Raw genomic sequence first — 12,021 nt, 5'->3', positions numbered from 1 at the left:
TGTGGTACCTTCTGTAGAGTTAGACTTTCCCTCTACACCTTCTTATTTCTAGCCTAATTCTGTATTAAAGACCAGTATATTTAAATGTTATGTCCTACAAAGTTTGCTCAAGGGTATTGTGTGTGTGTGTGTGTGTGTGTATGTTGAGGCTAGTGGTAAAGATGTACAAGGGTATAAAAGTCATTATTTTATTAGCTCAAGACAAAAGTATCTTCCTATTTTAGTTTTTAAATGAACATTGAAAGTAGTTTTCCATTGGAATTCTGAAGTTGTGAGATTTACTACATTATGTCATAGACTTTGTAAGACAACTAGAGTAGTTAATATTCAAATACAGTCAGGGCTTCTTTCTGATTTCCCCCCCCCATTGCCAGATATTGGTTTTGACCTGTTTCCTCCTTTTGTTTAAGCTACTCTTGAGCCTTAGATATATTCAAGAGATAAAAAGGGCTTTAATATCAGCCTAAGTCAAATAGGATTTAGGAGTTTTACCCTCCAGGGAACATCAAAGTCTAAAATGATACACAAATGCTGTTTGGGATTATCAGTTTTGCTTTCCTCCATTAATGCAAAAGAGTAGGTGGGATGTGTTGAATTGAGGTATGTTTTACTATTACTATTTTTTTTTTACTATTTTTTTTTTTTTACTATTTTATTTTTTTTAGTAGGTACTGGTGATTGAACCTGGGACCTTGTACATGTAAAGCAGGCACTCACCCACTGAACTATACCTACTCTGCTGAAGTATGTTTTAGATGGTTGTGGATATTTTCAGATTAAATTTTATTTTTCTGATATCTTCGTTGAATATTGACCTGGAGAATGGTAGGGACAGAATCCCAGGTACAATTAGACTTGAGTTCAGTAGGCCTGTCCCTAGAGGTGCCCTTTTTCTAATATCACCTGCGTCTCCTTCCACCACCTCTTTATTTCCTTCCAGTCTTGACTAGTTCCAAAGCGTATCTGAAATCAACTTAAATTTTATGGGCTATAAATAAAGAGGAAGTCAAAACAAAGAATGCTTATTTATTATTTGGTAATTGGTGAGGGACAAATACGGTAAAGGGCAGTTGGTTGGAAGCTTGTCCAAACAGCTGACCAGGTATTTCAAAGGATGGTGCAAATATGGAGGAAGGTACAATTCTCTTTTCTCAGAACTTAACTTGTTGATGAATTGAAGGCCTGGCTACTGCTGGCTCATCCAAGTCCCAAGACTATAAATTGATAACTTGCCTTGCTATTTGTACCACAAAAGCTGTTTAAGCAGTTGCTGATCTCAAAGTGGTAGATTTCCCCCCTTTCCCCACCAATTGACGTGTACTCAAGGGAAGAAAGTATAGAGGTCTTCTATAAATCTACCATCTTGGATGTTACCACTTAAAACTGACTCTGCAGAGCGGATGTGGCTTGAGTGGTTGAGTGCCTGCTTCCTATACGGGAGGTCTTGGGTTCGGTCCATGGACCTCCTAAAAACATCAGTCAAACCAAAAACAACAAGCAAACAAATGAAAAAACCAATTCAAGGGAGCTGATGTGGCTCAGTGGTTGAGTGCCAGCTTCCCACATATGAGGTCCAGGGTTCAATCCTTGACCAGGTACCTCAACAAAGCAAAACAAAACAAAACAAAACAATAAAACAACAACAAAAAGCTGACTTTCTATAGCCGGAGCTCTTGAAGACTGCTTGGCCCTTGGGAGGCTCCCCTGATGGTTGGTTCCCTAGGCCCTCATTGGAGTCCTGGTGATTCTTTTAGGTATGAAAAGTTTTCCACTGCCTCCATTCAAGACCTGACTCTGTGTGGTGCTATTTACCCTGCATCTCCCCTTTCCCCAGCGAATCCATAAGGAGGCCCAATACATTGAGAGTATGTATTTGTTCTGATGGAAACCTCATGGGATACGAGCAGAGGCCCCATGCATGCAGCCTCTGTCAACCTCTAGGGCTCTGGGCCCCTACAGAACATGGTTTGAAAACCCCTTCCCTAGGAGGCCACCTGCGATATGGCCCTGGATTCTCATGCCTTCAAGGAAAGCCAATGAGTACCCCCTCCGGTGGCTGGTCCCCGGGGCCGCCTGGGCCTCCCTTTCTGTGCCCTGTGCCCAGTCACGCTCCCCTCCCCCTGCTGACTCATTGTCATGGTCCCCTTCCTCACTCTCGTGGCTCAGATCATGGTGATGTTACTTTGCATTTCTATGTAAAATCTTTATTGTGCACATATGTGTTTTCCATTGTTAACTTTATTGATGCATAATACACAGAAAAGTGCACAGATGATAAGGACACAGGTTAGTGAAGTACCACAGAGTGAATACATTGATGTAACCAGCACTTAGATCAGAACACGGAGCATCATCAGAGCCTTACAAGTCCCTCATGCCTCCTTCCCATCATTCTCACACTGAGGGCAAACATTTTCCTAGCTTCTAATGCCATGGTTTTCCCTGTTCTTGAACTTTGTGTAAATGAAATCATATAGCAAGTACTCTTCTCTGTCTGGCTTCTGTCATCCAGTGTTATGTTTGAGAGATTCTTGTGTATGCTCTTTATAGTAAATACAACTTATTTATTCTTTCATATGTTGATGGTTAATTGGGTTATTTTTAATTTTAGTAATTACAGAAGAGCTGCTGTAAACATTCTTGTGCATGTGTTTTGGCACATGTATTTTAGAAAGGTACCAGTAACTAATTTAAAATGGATTGCTATACGTTTTACTTCCCATGACACCCAGCTTAAGCACTGCGAGATGTTTGGTGAGGGGACTGTAAAGTATATTTCAACCAAGGAGAAGTTAGTCCCAGGACACACCAAGTCCAATATCACACTGCTATAAAATTATTCATTTTCTTTTTAACCAGTTCAAGGATAATGAGCAAAAAAGGCTGGAGTTTAGGATTGGAAGTGGAGAAACTGTCTTCCATTTCTTTGATATTTTTTTCCATTCCTTTGATTCTCTGAGCTTAAGGAGAAATTAAATAGAATTTCAGAAACACAGAGTACTGTTAACATTATCATGGGGTAAGAAGACCATGGGGTCAAGAGGAAAGGTTAACTTTATGGCATTGTAAAATTATCAGCTGGTTTTTCTGAATATAAAGTATGAAAACACAGAACAGTGTTATGATCTATTTGATAATTTTGTGGTTTTTTGAAGAATTAATGAGCATATACATACAAATAGCGACTGCTTGAATACTATATTTACTTGCACTCTTTCAGTACATCCAGATTCCTGTATATTTTAGAGTATAATAAAATAGAGATGTAATTGTTAAAAAAAAAAAAAAAAAAGAGGAAAGGTTTACCCTGACCTGGCACTCTGGAATTTCTGCCCAAATGGACCTGCACCCACTTCTGAACCTTTTCCCTCAGCATTTTGAGTGCCGACTGTTTCACTGGTATATGCTGCCATAACAAACTACCACACACTGGGTGGCTTAAAACACGAATTCATTGTCTCACAGTTCTGGAGGCTACAAGTCTGGAATCTCTAGGAGTTGGCAGGGCCATGCTTCCTCTGAAGCCTGTTTTTTCCCCTTCCCCGCCCCTACCCTGCTGTTTTTGCTGTCTGTGTCCATTCGCTGTGTGATCTTCTTTGACTATTTCTCTTTTTGTTTTCTCTTTTTTCTCCTTTAGGATTCACTGGGATTCGATCCTGGGGACCTCTGATGTGGAGAGGGGTTCCCTACCTCTTGCACCACCTCAGTTCCTCGGGTTTCTGTTGCACCTCACCTTGACTTTCCTCTTCATCTCCTTTGTTGCGTCGTCATCTTACTGCATGACTCACTGTGCATGCACCGGCTCACCGCACAGGCGCTGGTTCGCCATGTGGGCATGCCTTAACCCAGTTCCTTCCATACGGTACGCGGAAGCCGAGTCACTTGAGCCACACCCGCTCCCCCCTCTGAAGGCTATTGGGTTCCAATGCTGGCTTGCCAGCAGTCTGTGGTGTTTGACTCGTGGCATAACTATTTCCGCCTCTGCCACAAGGCTGTCTTCCCTCTTTGTCTGTGTCCAAATTTCTCCTCATCAGGCATTTTGGCTTCATTTTAACTAATAACATCTTCAAAGATCCAATTTCCAAATAGGGTCACATTCACGGAACTGGGGGATTAAAACTGAACATGTCTTTTTTTCCCCTCTCTCCCCTTCCCCCGCCCCTCACCCCAGTTGTCTGTTCTCTGTATCCATTCGTTGCGTGTTCTTCTTTTGTCCGCTTTCTCTTGTAAGCGGCATGGGAATCTGTGTCTCTTTGTTGTTGTGTCATCGTGCTGCGTCAGTTCTCCGTGTGTGCGGCACCATTCCTGGGCAGGCTGCACTTTCTTTCCTGCTGGGCGGCTCTCCTTACGGGGCGCACTCCTTGCGTGTGGGGCTCCCCTATGCGGGGACACCCCTGCGTGGCAGGGCACTCCTTGTGCGCATCTGCACTACGCATGGGCCAGCTCCACACGGGTCAAGGAGGCCCGGGGTTTGAACCCCGGACCTGCCATGTGATAGGCAGATGCTCTATCCACTGGGCCAAGTCTGCTTCCCTTGAACATGTCTTTTTGGAGGACACAATTTAATCCATAACAGTATACCTGGGTGGCCAAGGGGTAACTGTCTGTGGAGAGTGAAGATGAAATTTGAACATTGTGGGCTGCGGTGTCCATATGTGTGTCTACAAAGTTCCTCATGATGGGTTAAAAACCAGAGGTGAGAAGGAATAGGTTGTGCTGTGGTATAGGGCCAGCTCTCCTGTGCTGCCACGTGTTGGTGTGGAATTCTGAATTTGAACCTGACCTTCCAAGTTTTTTAAGGATTTATTTATCAAAGTAAGAGGATAGAGCATATTTTGTTTAATATGTAGGCTTCCATTTTTTACCCTTCCCCTAGGGTCATGCAAATATTAGTGGTAGATTTGCTAAAAAGAGAAAGGGGAAGTTATTTCAGTGTCCTATTTACAATACCACTACCATGAAATCATTCTAGGAAAACCTTTGGGTTTGGGACATTAAGATTCCCAGTGGCTTAAAGGAAATACCCTGTACAAATTTAGGGATACAACCTGAGTTAGCCTGAGGGATAATTATACCTAGAATTTTTTCCTTTGGGATTCCTTGGCTTTTCCATTACATGGCAATGCACAAGATGGAGTCTTTTCCTTTCTCTTTTGGGTTCAGTTGACTTCCATCTTCTGGCTGCTCCCCGAGGCTTCTCTTTCTGTGTCCAGTTTCCTTTGCTCATAAGGACTTCAGCCATATTGGGTTAAGGCCCTCCCTCATTCAGTTTGGCCACGTCTGAACTCATAACATCTTCAAAGGTCCTGTGTAAATTGGGTTTACATCCATAAGACCAGGGGTTGGAACTTGAACTGCTTTTTGTAAGGGGCATGATTCAATTCCCAACATTGATTAATCTCTCAGTTAATTTTGCCTATAGAAACCTGGCTGTTTATGTTACAAGGGTGTGTCAAGCATACAGCTAACCATTTTATGAGGGAGTCCCCCCAAGGTGGCTCCCTCATCTGTCTGTTCATTGTCCATTCATTGTCTGCTTATTCTCTCTGCTCAGTGTCTGCTCATTGTCTCCACTCCTTGTGTCTACTTGCTGCCTATTCATCTTCTTTAGGAGGCACTGGGAACCGAACCCACCATCTACCATGTGGGAGGCAGGTGCCCAATTGCCCGAGCCACACTCATTCCCTGCTTGTTGTGTCATCTCATTGCATCTGCTCATCTTCTCTAGGAGACCTCAGGAACCAAACCTGGGACCTCCTATATGGGAGGCGGGCACCCAACTTCTTGAGTCACATCAGTTCCCTATTTATCTTTTAATAATAGAAAGGCATTGTTGTACATTGCCTTGACTTACTGTAAGAATTATGGTAGAATGTACTGTTAATTTGGCACATTCTGTAGCATCATGAGGAAAGCACATGCCCTGGGATTAGACTGTTTGGGTTTTAATCCTGGCTCTGTTCCTTACTAGCCTTACTCTGTGATCTGGGGCAAATTTCTTATCTTTCTATGCAGTAGTTTCCCTCTTTGTAAAGTGGGATGATAATCATGCTTGCATAAAAGAATTGTTTTAAACACTAAAGGAAATAATACATGCAGAGTTTAGGACAATATCTGGTACATAGTCAATATTTAATAAGAACTTGTATTTTCTATCATATAAAATTGTTACAATTTTACTTCCAAGAGTGAATTTAGTACTCTTCGTTTCTTTGGTTTGTTGACAGCTACAGTTATCCACGGTCCAAGAAGACTCCGTGGAGAACACTGAAGGCGACTGTGCAAACCGTTCCATTGGTTCTGGCAAGAGGGCTCAGGACGACCATGAGGAAGAGGTATCTGGGATTAGACACATGAGGAAGACTTCCCAGTTTGTACAGATTCTAGAAGTAGGATCTAGTCAGTGATGATATTCAAAATATGCGACCCATTCATCTGGATGGACACAGACAGTGGAGCTGGGACCTTCCAGAGGCCCCCACTGGGCAGAAGCTTTGTCATTGCTTCGTGGGATGTTGGGGAGGTTCCAGGGAAGGGACAGCACTGAAGAGGATCAGAGCAATAGCTGTTTACCATCCAGTCATGGGGGTATTTTAGTGTTTTAGCCCAGGTTCTGCTGTATCAGTGTGAGCGACTGAATATCTGTCTCAGGTCTAGTGTCATAGAAGGTCCTAAGCTACTATGCCTCCTTGGCTCAGAACCAAACCCTGGGAAGTTGGCTACATCTACTAAGATCTTTCCCATCATTCCCCATCAAACAATGAGGGCAGAGCCCACATCTAGCCCTCTGTATTCAGTTAAGGGAATATTTCCCCTGCCTTCCTCTCCCACATAAGCATGCCCTAGCTTCCGCTTTGTTCTCTTACCTGAGTCTTAGCTCTGTCATGACTTTGTTCACTTTTCTCAGCTTTGTAGTGTTATCTGCCTCTTCTGTGAATGCATGAATTGTTTGGTTTCTTCATCCCTGCTCTACCCTTTTCTGTTTAAGGGCTGCCACTCTCTCCTCAGGAATGTATACCCCATTTTCCCAGGTGAAGGCAGCTAGCTGTTTATGTTGTTGTTGTTTTTCCTTTTTTAGAGAAGTTGTGGGTTTACAAAACAATCATTCATAAATGCAGAATTCCCATATACCACCCTACCACCAACACCTTTCACTGGTGTAAAACATTTGTGCAGTTGAGAGCACATTTTTATAATTGTACTATTAATTAAAGCCCATGGTTAAATTTAGGGTTCACTTTTTGTTATAGTGTAGTTCCATGGATTTAAAAAATTTTTTTTATTTTATTATCTATTATATACTCTAATGTTTCCCCTTCTGATCATATTCAGATATGTATTTCAGTGCTATTAATTAATGTCCACAATGTTGTGCTACCATCACCACCATCCATTACTAAACATTTCCTTAATTCCAGATAGGAATCCTGTGCATTTTAGGCCTTAACTTCACATTCCCTATCCCCACAGGTAGGGATAAGTGATCTATATTCTAGACTCTGACTCTGCATTTGCTTATTCTAATTGCTTCAAATCAGTGAGCTCATATAAGTGTGTCCTTTTGGGTCTGACTTATTTCACTCAACCTGATGCTTTCACTTGCGTTGTCATTCATGTTGTTATCAGAACTTATTCCTTTTTATGGCAAAATAATATTCTGTTGTATGTATATACCACATTTTATTTATCCATTTATTGACTGATGGATACTTGGGTTGCTTCCATCTTTTGGCAATTGTGAATAATTCCACTATTAACACTGTTGTGCAAATATCTGCTTGAGTCTTAGCTTTCAATTCTTTTGGGGTATATACTTAGTGGAATTGCCAGGTCATGTATAGTTCTGCACTTAGCTTTCTGAGGAACTGTCAAACCATCTTCTACAGGGACTGCACTATTTTACATTGCCACCAGCAATGAATGAGTGTTCCTATTTTTCTGCATCCTCTCCAAAATTTGTTATTTTACATTTTGTTTTTCTTTTTAAAAGCAGCCATTCTAGTGGGTGTGAAATGGTATCTCGTTTTTTTTTTAACAAATCAATTTTATTGGTACATATTAATAAGCATAAAACCATCCAAAGTATACAATCAATGGTATTTGGGATAATCACATATTTGTGCATTCATCACTTCAATCATTCTTTGAGTACTTTCATTATTCCAATAATAATAATAAACAAAATTCATCACCTCTCATTCTCTCTATGCTTCCCTTGCTGTCCATAGCTGCTATTTTTTTCCTTCTTTCTAGTATATTTGTATGTAAATTTTGTAGAAACAGTCTTATATATGCAATATCACCCATATTTGTGTTTTACATGAGGTTTTGCTATCATATACAATACCAGTTTGTATTAGTCAGCCAAAGGGGTGCTGATATATAGTACTAGAAATCTGTTGGCTTTTATATAGGGTTATTTATTTGGGGGATAAGCTTAAAGTTATAAGGTCATAAAGAGTCCAACCCAAGGTACCATAAGAGGTACTTCCTCACCCAAGTCTGTTGCCATGTGTCAAAGCAAGATGGCTGCCTATCTCTGAGAGGGTTCAGCCTTCCTCTTTCCCCTTATGGCTCAGTTTTTTCTGATCTCAGCAGTAGGCTGGAATGCTTGTTTCTTTCTGGGCTCAGCTGCTCTGGTCTCTTCACAAAGTCAGCTGTAAACTATCAGGTGAATGACTCATCTCTCTTCCTGGGGCCACAGGATCAAAGCTGACAAATTCTCTCCTCTTCTGTATCTATGGAGCTCTCTCATTCCTCTGTGTGTCTTCTCTGTGTATCTGCTTGTGTGTTCTTGATTGGGCATCCATTTATATAGCCCACAAAGGGGGTGGGGACTCAAACTGAGTTACTCTAATAACATGGTAGAATCAAAGCCCTAATCTTAATAATAAATCAAAGACATCTCAGCTGAATCTAATACAATCAAAGGGTATCATGCTCAGAGGAACAGACCTGTTTATAAACATAATCAAATATCTTTTTTTGGAATTCATAAATGATATCAAACTGCCACACAGTTTTTAGCTTTCCTTCTAGTAATATGCATGACCTTAGACTTTCCTTTTCAACCACTGTCACACCCATATAAATAGCCTTGCTAGTTATAAACACCATGATATGCTTCACTATTTCTATTCATTTCCAAAGATTTACAAACAATCGTTTTACCAGTTCTGCACAGATTAAACCTCAGTTTTCCATTCTCTAACCTCATTCTATTTTCGGGTGACCTATATTCTAATTTTTAATTCCATGAGTTTACACAATGTATTTGTTCATAATAGTGCAATCATACAGAATTTGTCCTTTTGTGTCTGACTTGCTTCACTCAACATAATGCCCCCCAGGTTCATCCATGTACTTCACGACTTTATTTCTTACAGCTGCATAAAATTCCATTGTGTGTATACACCATAGTTTGTTTATCCATTCATCACTTGATGGACACCTGGGTTGTTTCCATCTTTTGGCAATCCTGAATAATGCCATTATGAACTTTGGTGTGCAGGTGTCTCTGCTTTCAATTCTTCTGGGTATATACCTAGTAATGGTATTTCTGGGTCACATGGCAAAACTATATTCAACTTCCTTAGGAACTGCCCAACAGTCCTCCACAGTGGCTGTACCATTCTGCATTCCCAGCAACAGTGAACAAGTGTTCCTATCTTTTACATCCTCCCCACAGTTTAAGGTTTTCTGACTTTTTAATAGTGGCTGGTCTAATAGGTGTGAAATGATTTTACATTGTAATTTTGATTTGCATTTCCCCAATCACTAGTGATGTTGAACACTTTTTCATGTGTTTCTTTGCCATTTATATTTCTTTTTTGGATAATTGTCTTTCATGTGTTTTGCCCATTTTTTAATTGGGTTGTTTGTCTTTTATTGTTGAGTTGTATGATCTCTTTGTCATGGATATTAAACCCTTATTGGATAGGTGATTGCCAAATATTTTCTCCCATTGAGTCAGCTGCCTTCTCACCCTTGTGACAAAGTCCTTTGAAGTGCAAAAGTGTTTAATTTTGAGGCAGTCCTATTATATTTTCTTTTGTTGTTCATGCTTTGGGTATAAGATTTAAGTAACTACTGCCTACCACAAGATCTTGAAGATATTTTCCTACATTTTCTTCTAAGAGTTTTATGATTGCCACTTTATATTTAGGTCCTTGATTCATTTTAAGTTAATATTTGTATATGGCGTGAGATAGGGGTCTTTTTTCTTTCTTTTGGATATGGATATCCAGTTCTCCCAGTACCATTTGTTGAATAGACTGTTCTGGCACAGTTGGGAAGGCTTCATCACCTTGTATATAATTACTTGATTGTAGATGTGAGGGCCTATTTCTGAGTTCTTGATTTGGTTCCATTGGTCAATGTGTCTGTCTTTATGCCAGTACCATGCTGTTTTTAATCACTGGAGCTAAGTAAATATGTTTTGAAGTTGGAAAGTGAGAGTCCTCCAAGTTCATGCTTCTTTTTAAAGATCTTTTTGGCTATTCAGGGCCCCTTACCCTTCCAAATAAATTTTGATAATTAGTTTTTTCCACTTCTGCAAAAAATGTTGATGGGATTTTTATTGGGATTGTGTTGAATCTGTAAATCAGTTTGGGTAGAATTGACATCATAATGATATTTAGTCTTCTAATCTATGAACATGGAATGTCCTTCCATTTATTTAAGTCTTTTTCAGTTTCTTTTAGCAATGTTTTGTAGTTTTCTGAATATAGGTCCTTTATGTCCTTGGTTAAGGTTATTCCTAAATATTTGATTGTTTTAGTTGGTATTACAAATGGAATTTTTTTTCCCGATTCCCTTCTCAGATTGCACATCAGTAGTGTATAGAAATGCTATTGATTTTTGTATATTAACTTTGTATCCTGCCACTTTCCTGAACTTGTCTATTAGTTATAGTAGCTTTGTTTTGGATTTTTCAGGAGATTCTAGATATAGAATCCATCATCGGCAAATAGTGAAAGTTTTACTTCTTTATCTAGCCTAATTGCTCTAGCTAGAACCTCTATCACAATATTGAATAATAATGGTGACAATGGGCATCCTTGTCTTGTTCCTCATCTCAGCAGAAAGGTTTCAGTCTTTCAACATTGAGTACAATGATAGCTGTAGATTTTTCATATATGTACTTTACCATATTGAGAAAGCATCATACTATGCCTATCTTTTGAGTGTTCTTTCCAAGAAAAGGTGCTGTATTTTGTCAACTGCCTTTTCTGCATCAATTGAGAGGGACATGAGATTTCTCTTCAATTTATCAATGGATTTTCTTGTGTTGAACCACCCTTGCATACCTGGGATACAACCCACTTCATCGTGGTGTATAATTCTTTTAATGTACTTTGGACTCAGTTTGCAAGTATTTTGTTGAGTATTTTGCATCTCTATTCATTAGAGATATTGGTCTATAATTTTTTTTTGTAGTGTCTGTATCTGGTTTTGGTATAAGGTGATATTGGCTTCACAGAATGAGTTTGGTAGTGTTCTTTTATGTTCAGTTTTTTGGAAGAGCTTGTGCAAGATTGGTATTAGATTATCATTGAATGATTGGTAAAACTGCCCTGTGAAACCATCTTGTCCTGGGCTTTTCATCTTTGGAAGGTTTTTGATGACTGTTTCAATCTCTTCACTTGTAATTGGGTTGTTGAAGTCTTCTATTTCTTCCAGAACTAGTGTAGGTGGTTTGTGTGTTTCTAGGAATTTGTCCATTTCATCTATATTGTCTAGGTGGTTTGTGTGTTTCTAGGAATTTGCCCATTTCATCTATATTGTCTAGGGTTTTGGCATACAGTTGTTCACAGTATCCTCTTACGAGCTCTTATTTCTGTGGGGCCAGTGGTAATGTCGTTGTCGTCCCCCCCACTGCTGATTTTATTTGTGTCTTTTCTGTCTTTTTCTTTGTCACTCTAGCTAAGGGTTTGTCAATTTTGTTGATCTCAAAGAACCAGCTTTTGGTTTTGTTAATTCTCTCTGTTGTTTTTTTTTGTTTCAATTTCATTTATTTCT

The 12,021-nt window shown here is 39.8% G+C and overlaps 1 protein-coding gene across 5 annotated transcripts in view; it reads left to right on the top strand.

Annotated features, from left to right (window-relative positions):
• ATP6V0A4 (ATPase H+ transporting V0 subunit a4) overlaps positions 1-12,021 on the top strand; it is a 122,964-nt gene that overhangs the window by 90,020 nt on the left and 20,923 nt on the right. For all 5 annotated transcript variants that reach the window (XR_009185893.1, XM_058297440.1, XM_058297441.2 and 2 more), the window contains one exon: positions 6,228-6,335. Coding sequence is in view for 4 of the 5 variants with exons in the window: in XM_058297440.1 (XP_058153423.1) it covers positions 6,228-6,335 (108 nt within the window). In the remaining variant the exon portion in view is untranslated. The remainder of the gene's footprint in view (positions 1-6,227; positions 6,336-12,021) is intronic.

This window comes from Dasypus novemcinctus, chromosome 5 (assembly GCF_030445035.2).
Source record: "Dasypus novemcinctus isolate mDasNov1 chromosome 5, mDasNov1.1.hap2, whole genome shotgun sequence".
In the NCBI taxonomy this organism is placed as follows: Eukaryota; Metazoa; Chordata; class Mammalia; order Cingulata; family Dasypodidae; genus Dasypus; species Dasypus novemcinctus.
The sequence above is the reverse complement of the archived record's forward strand: the minus strand, read 5'-3'. Positions and strand labels throughout refer to the sequence as shown.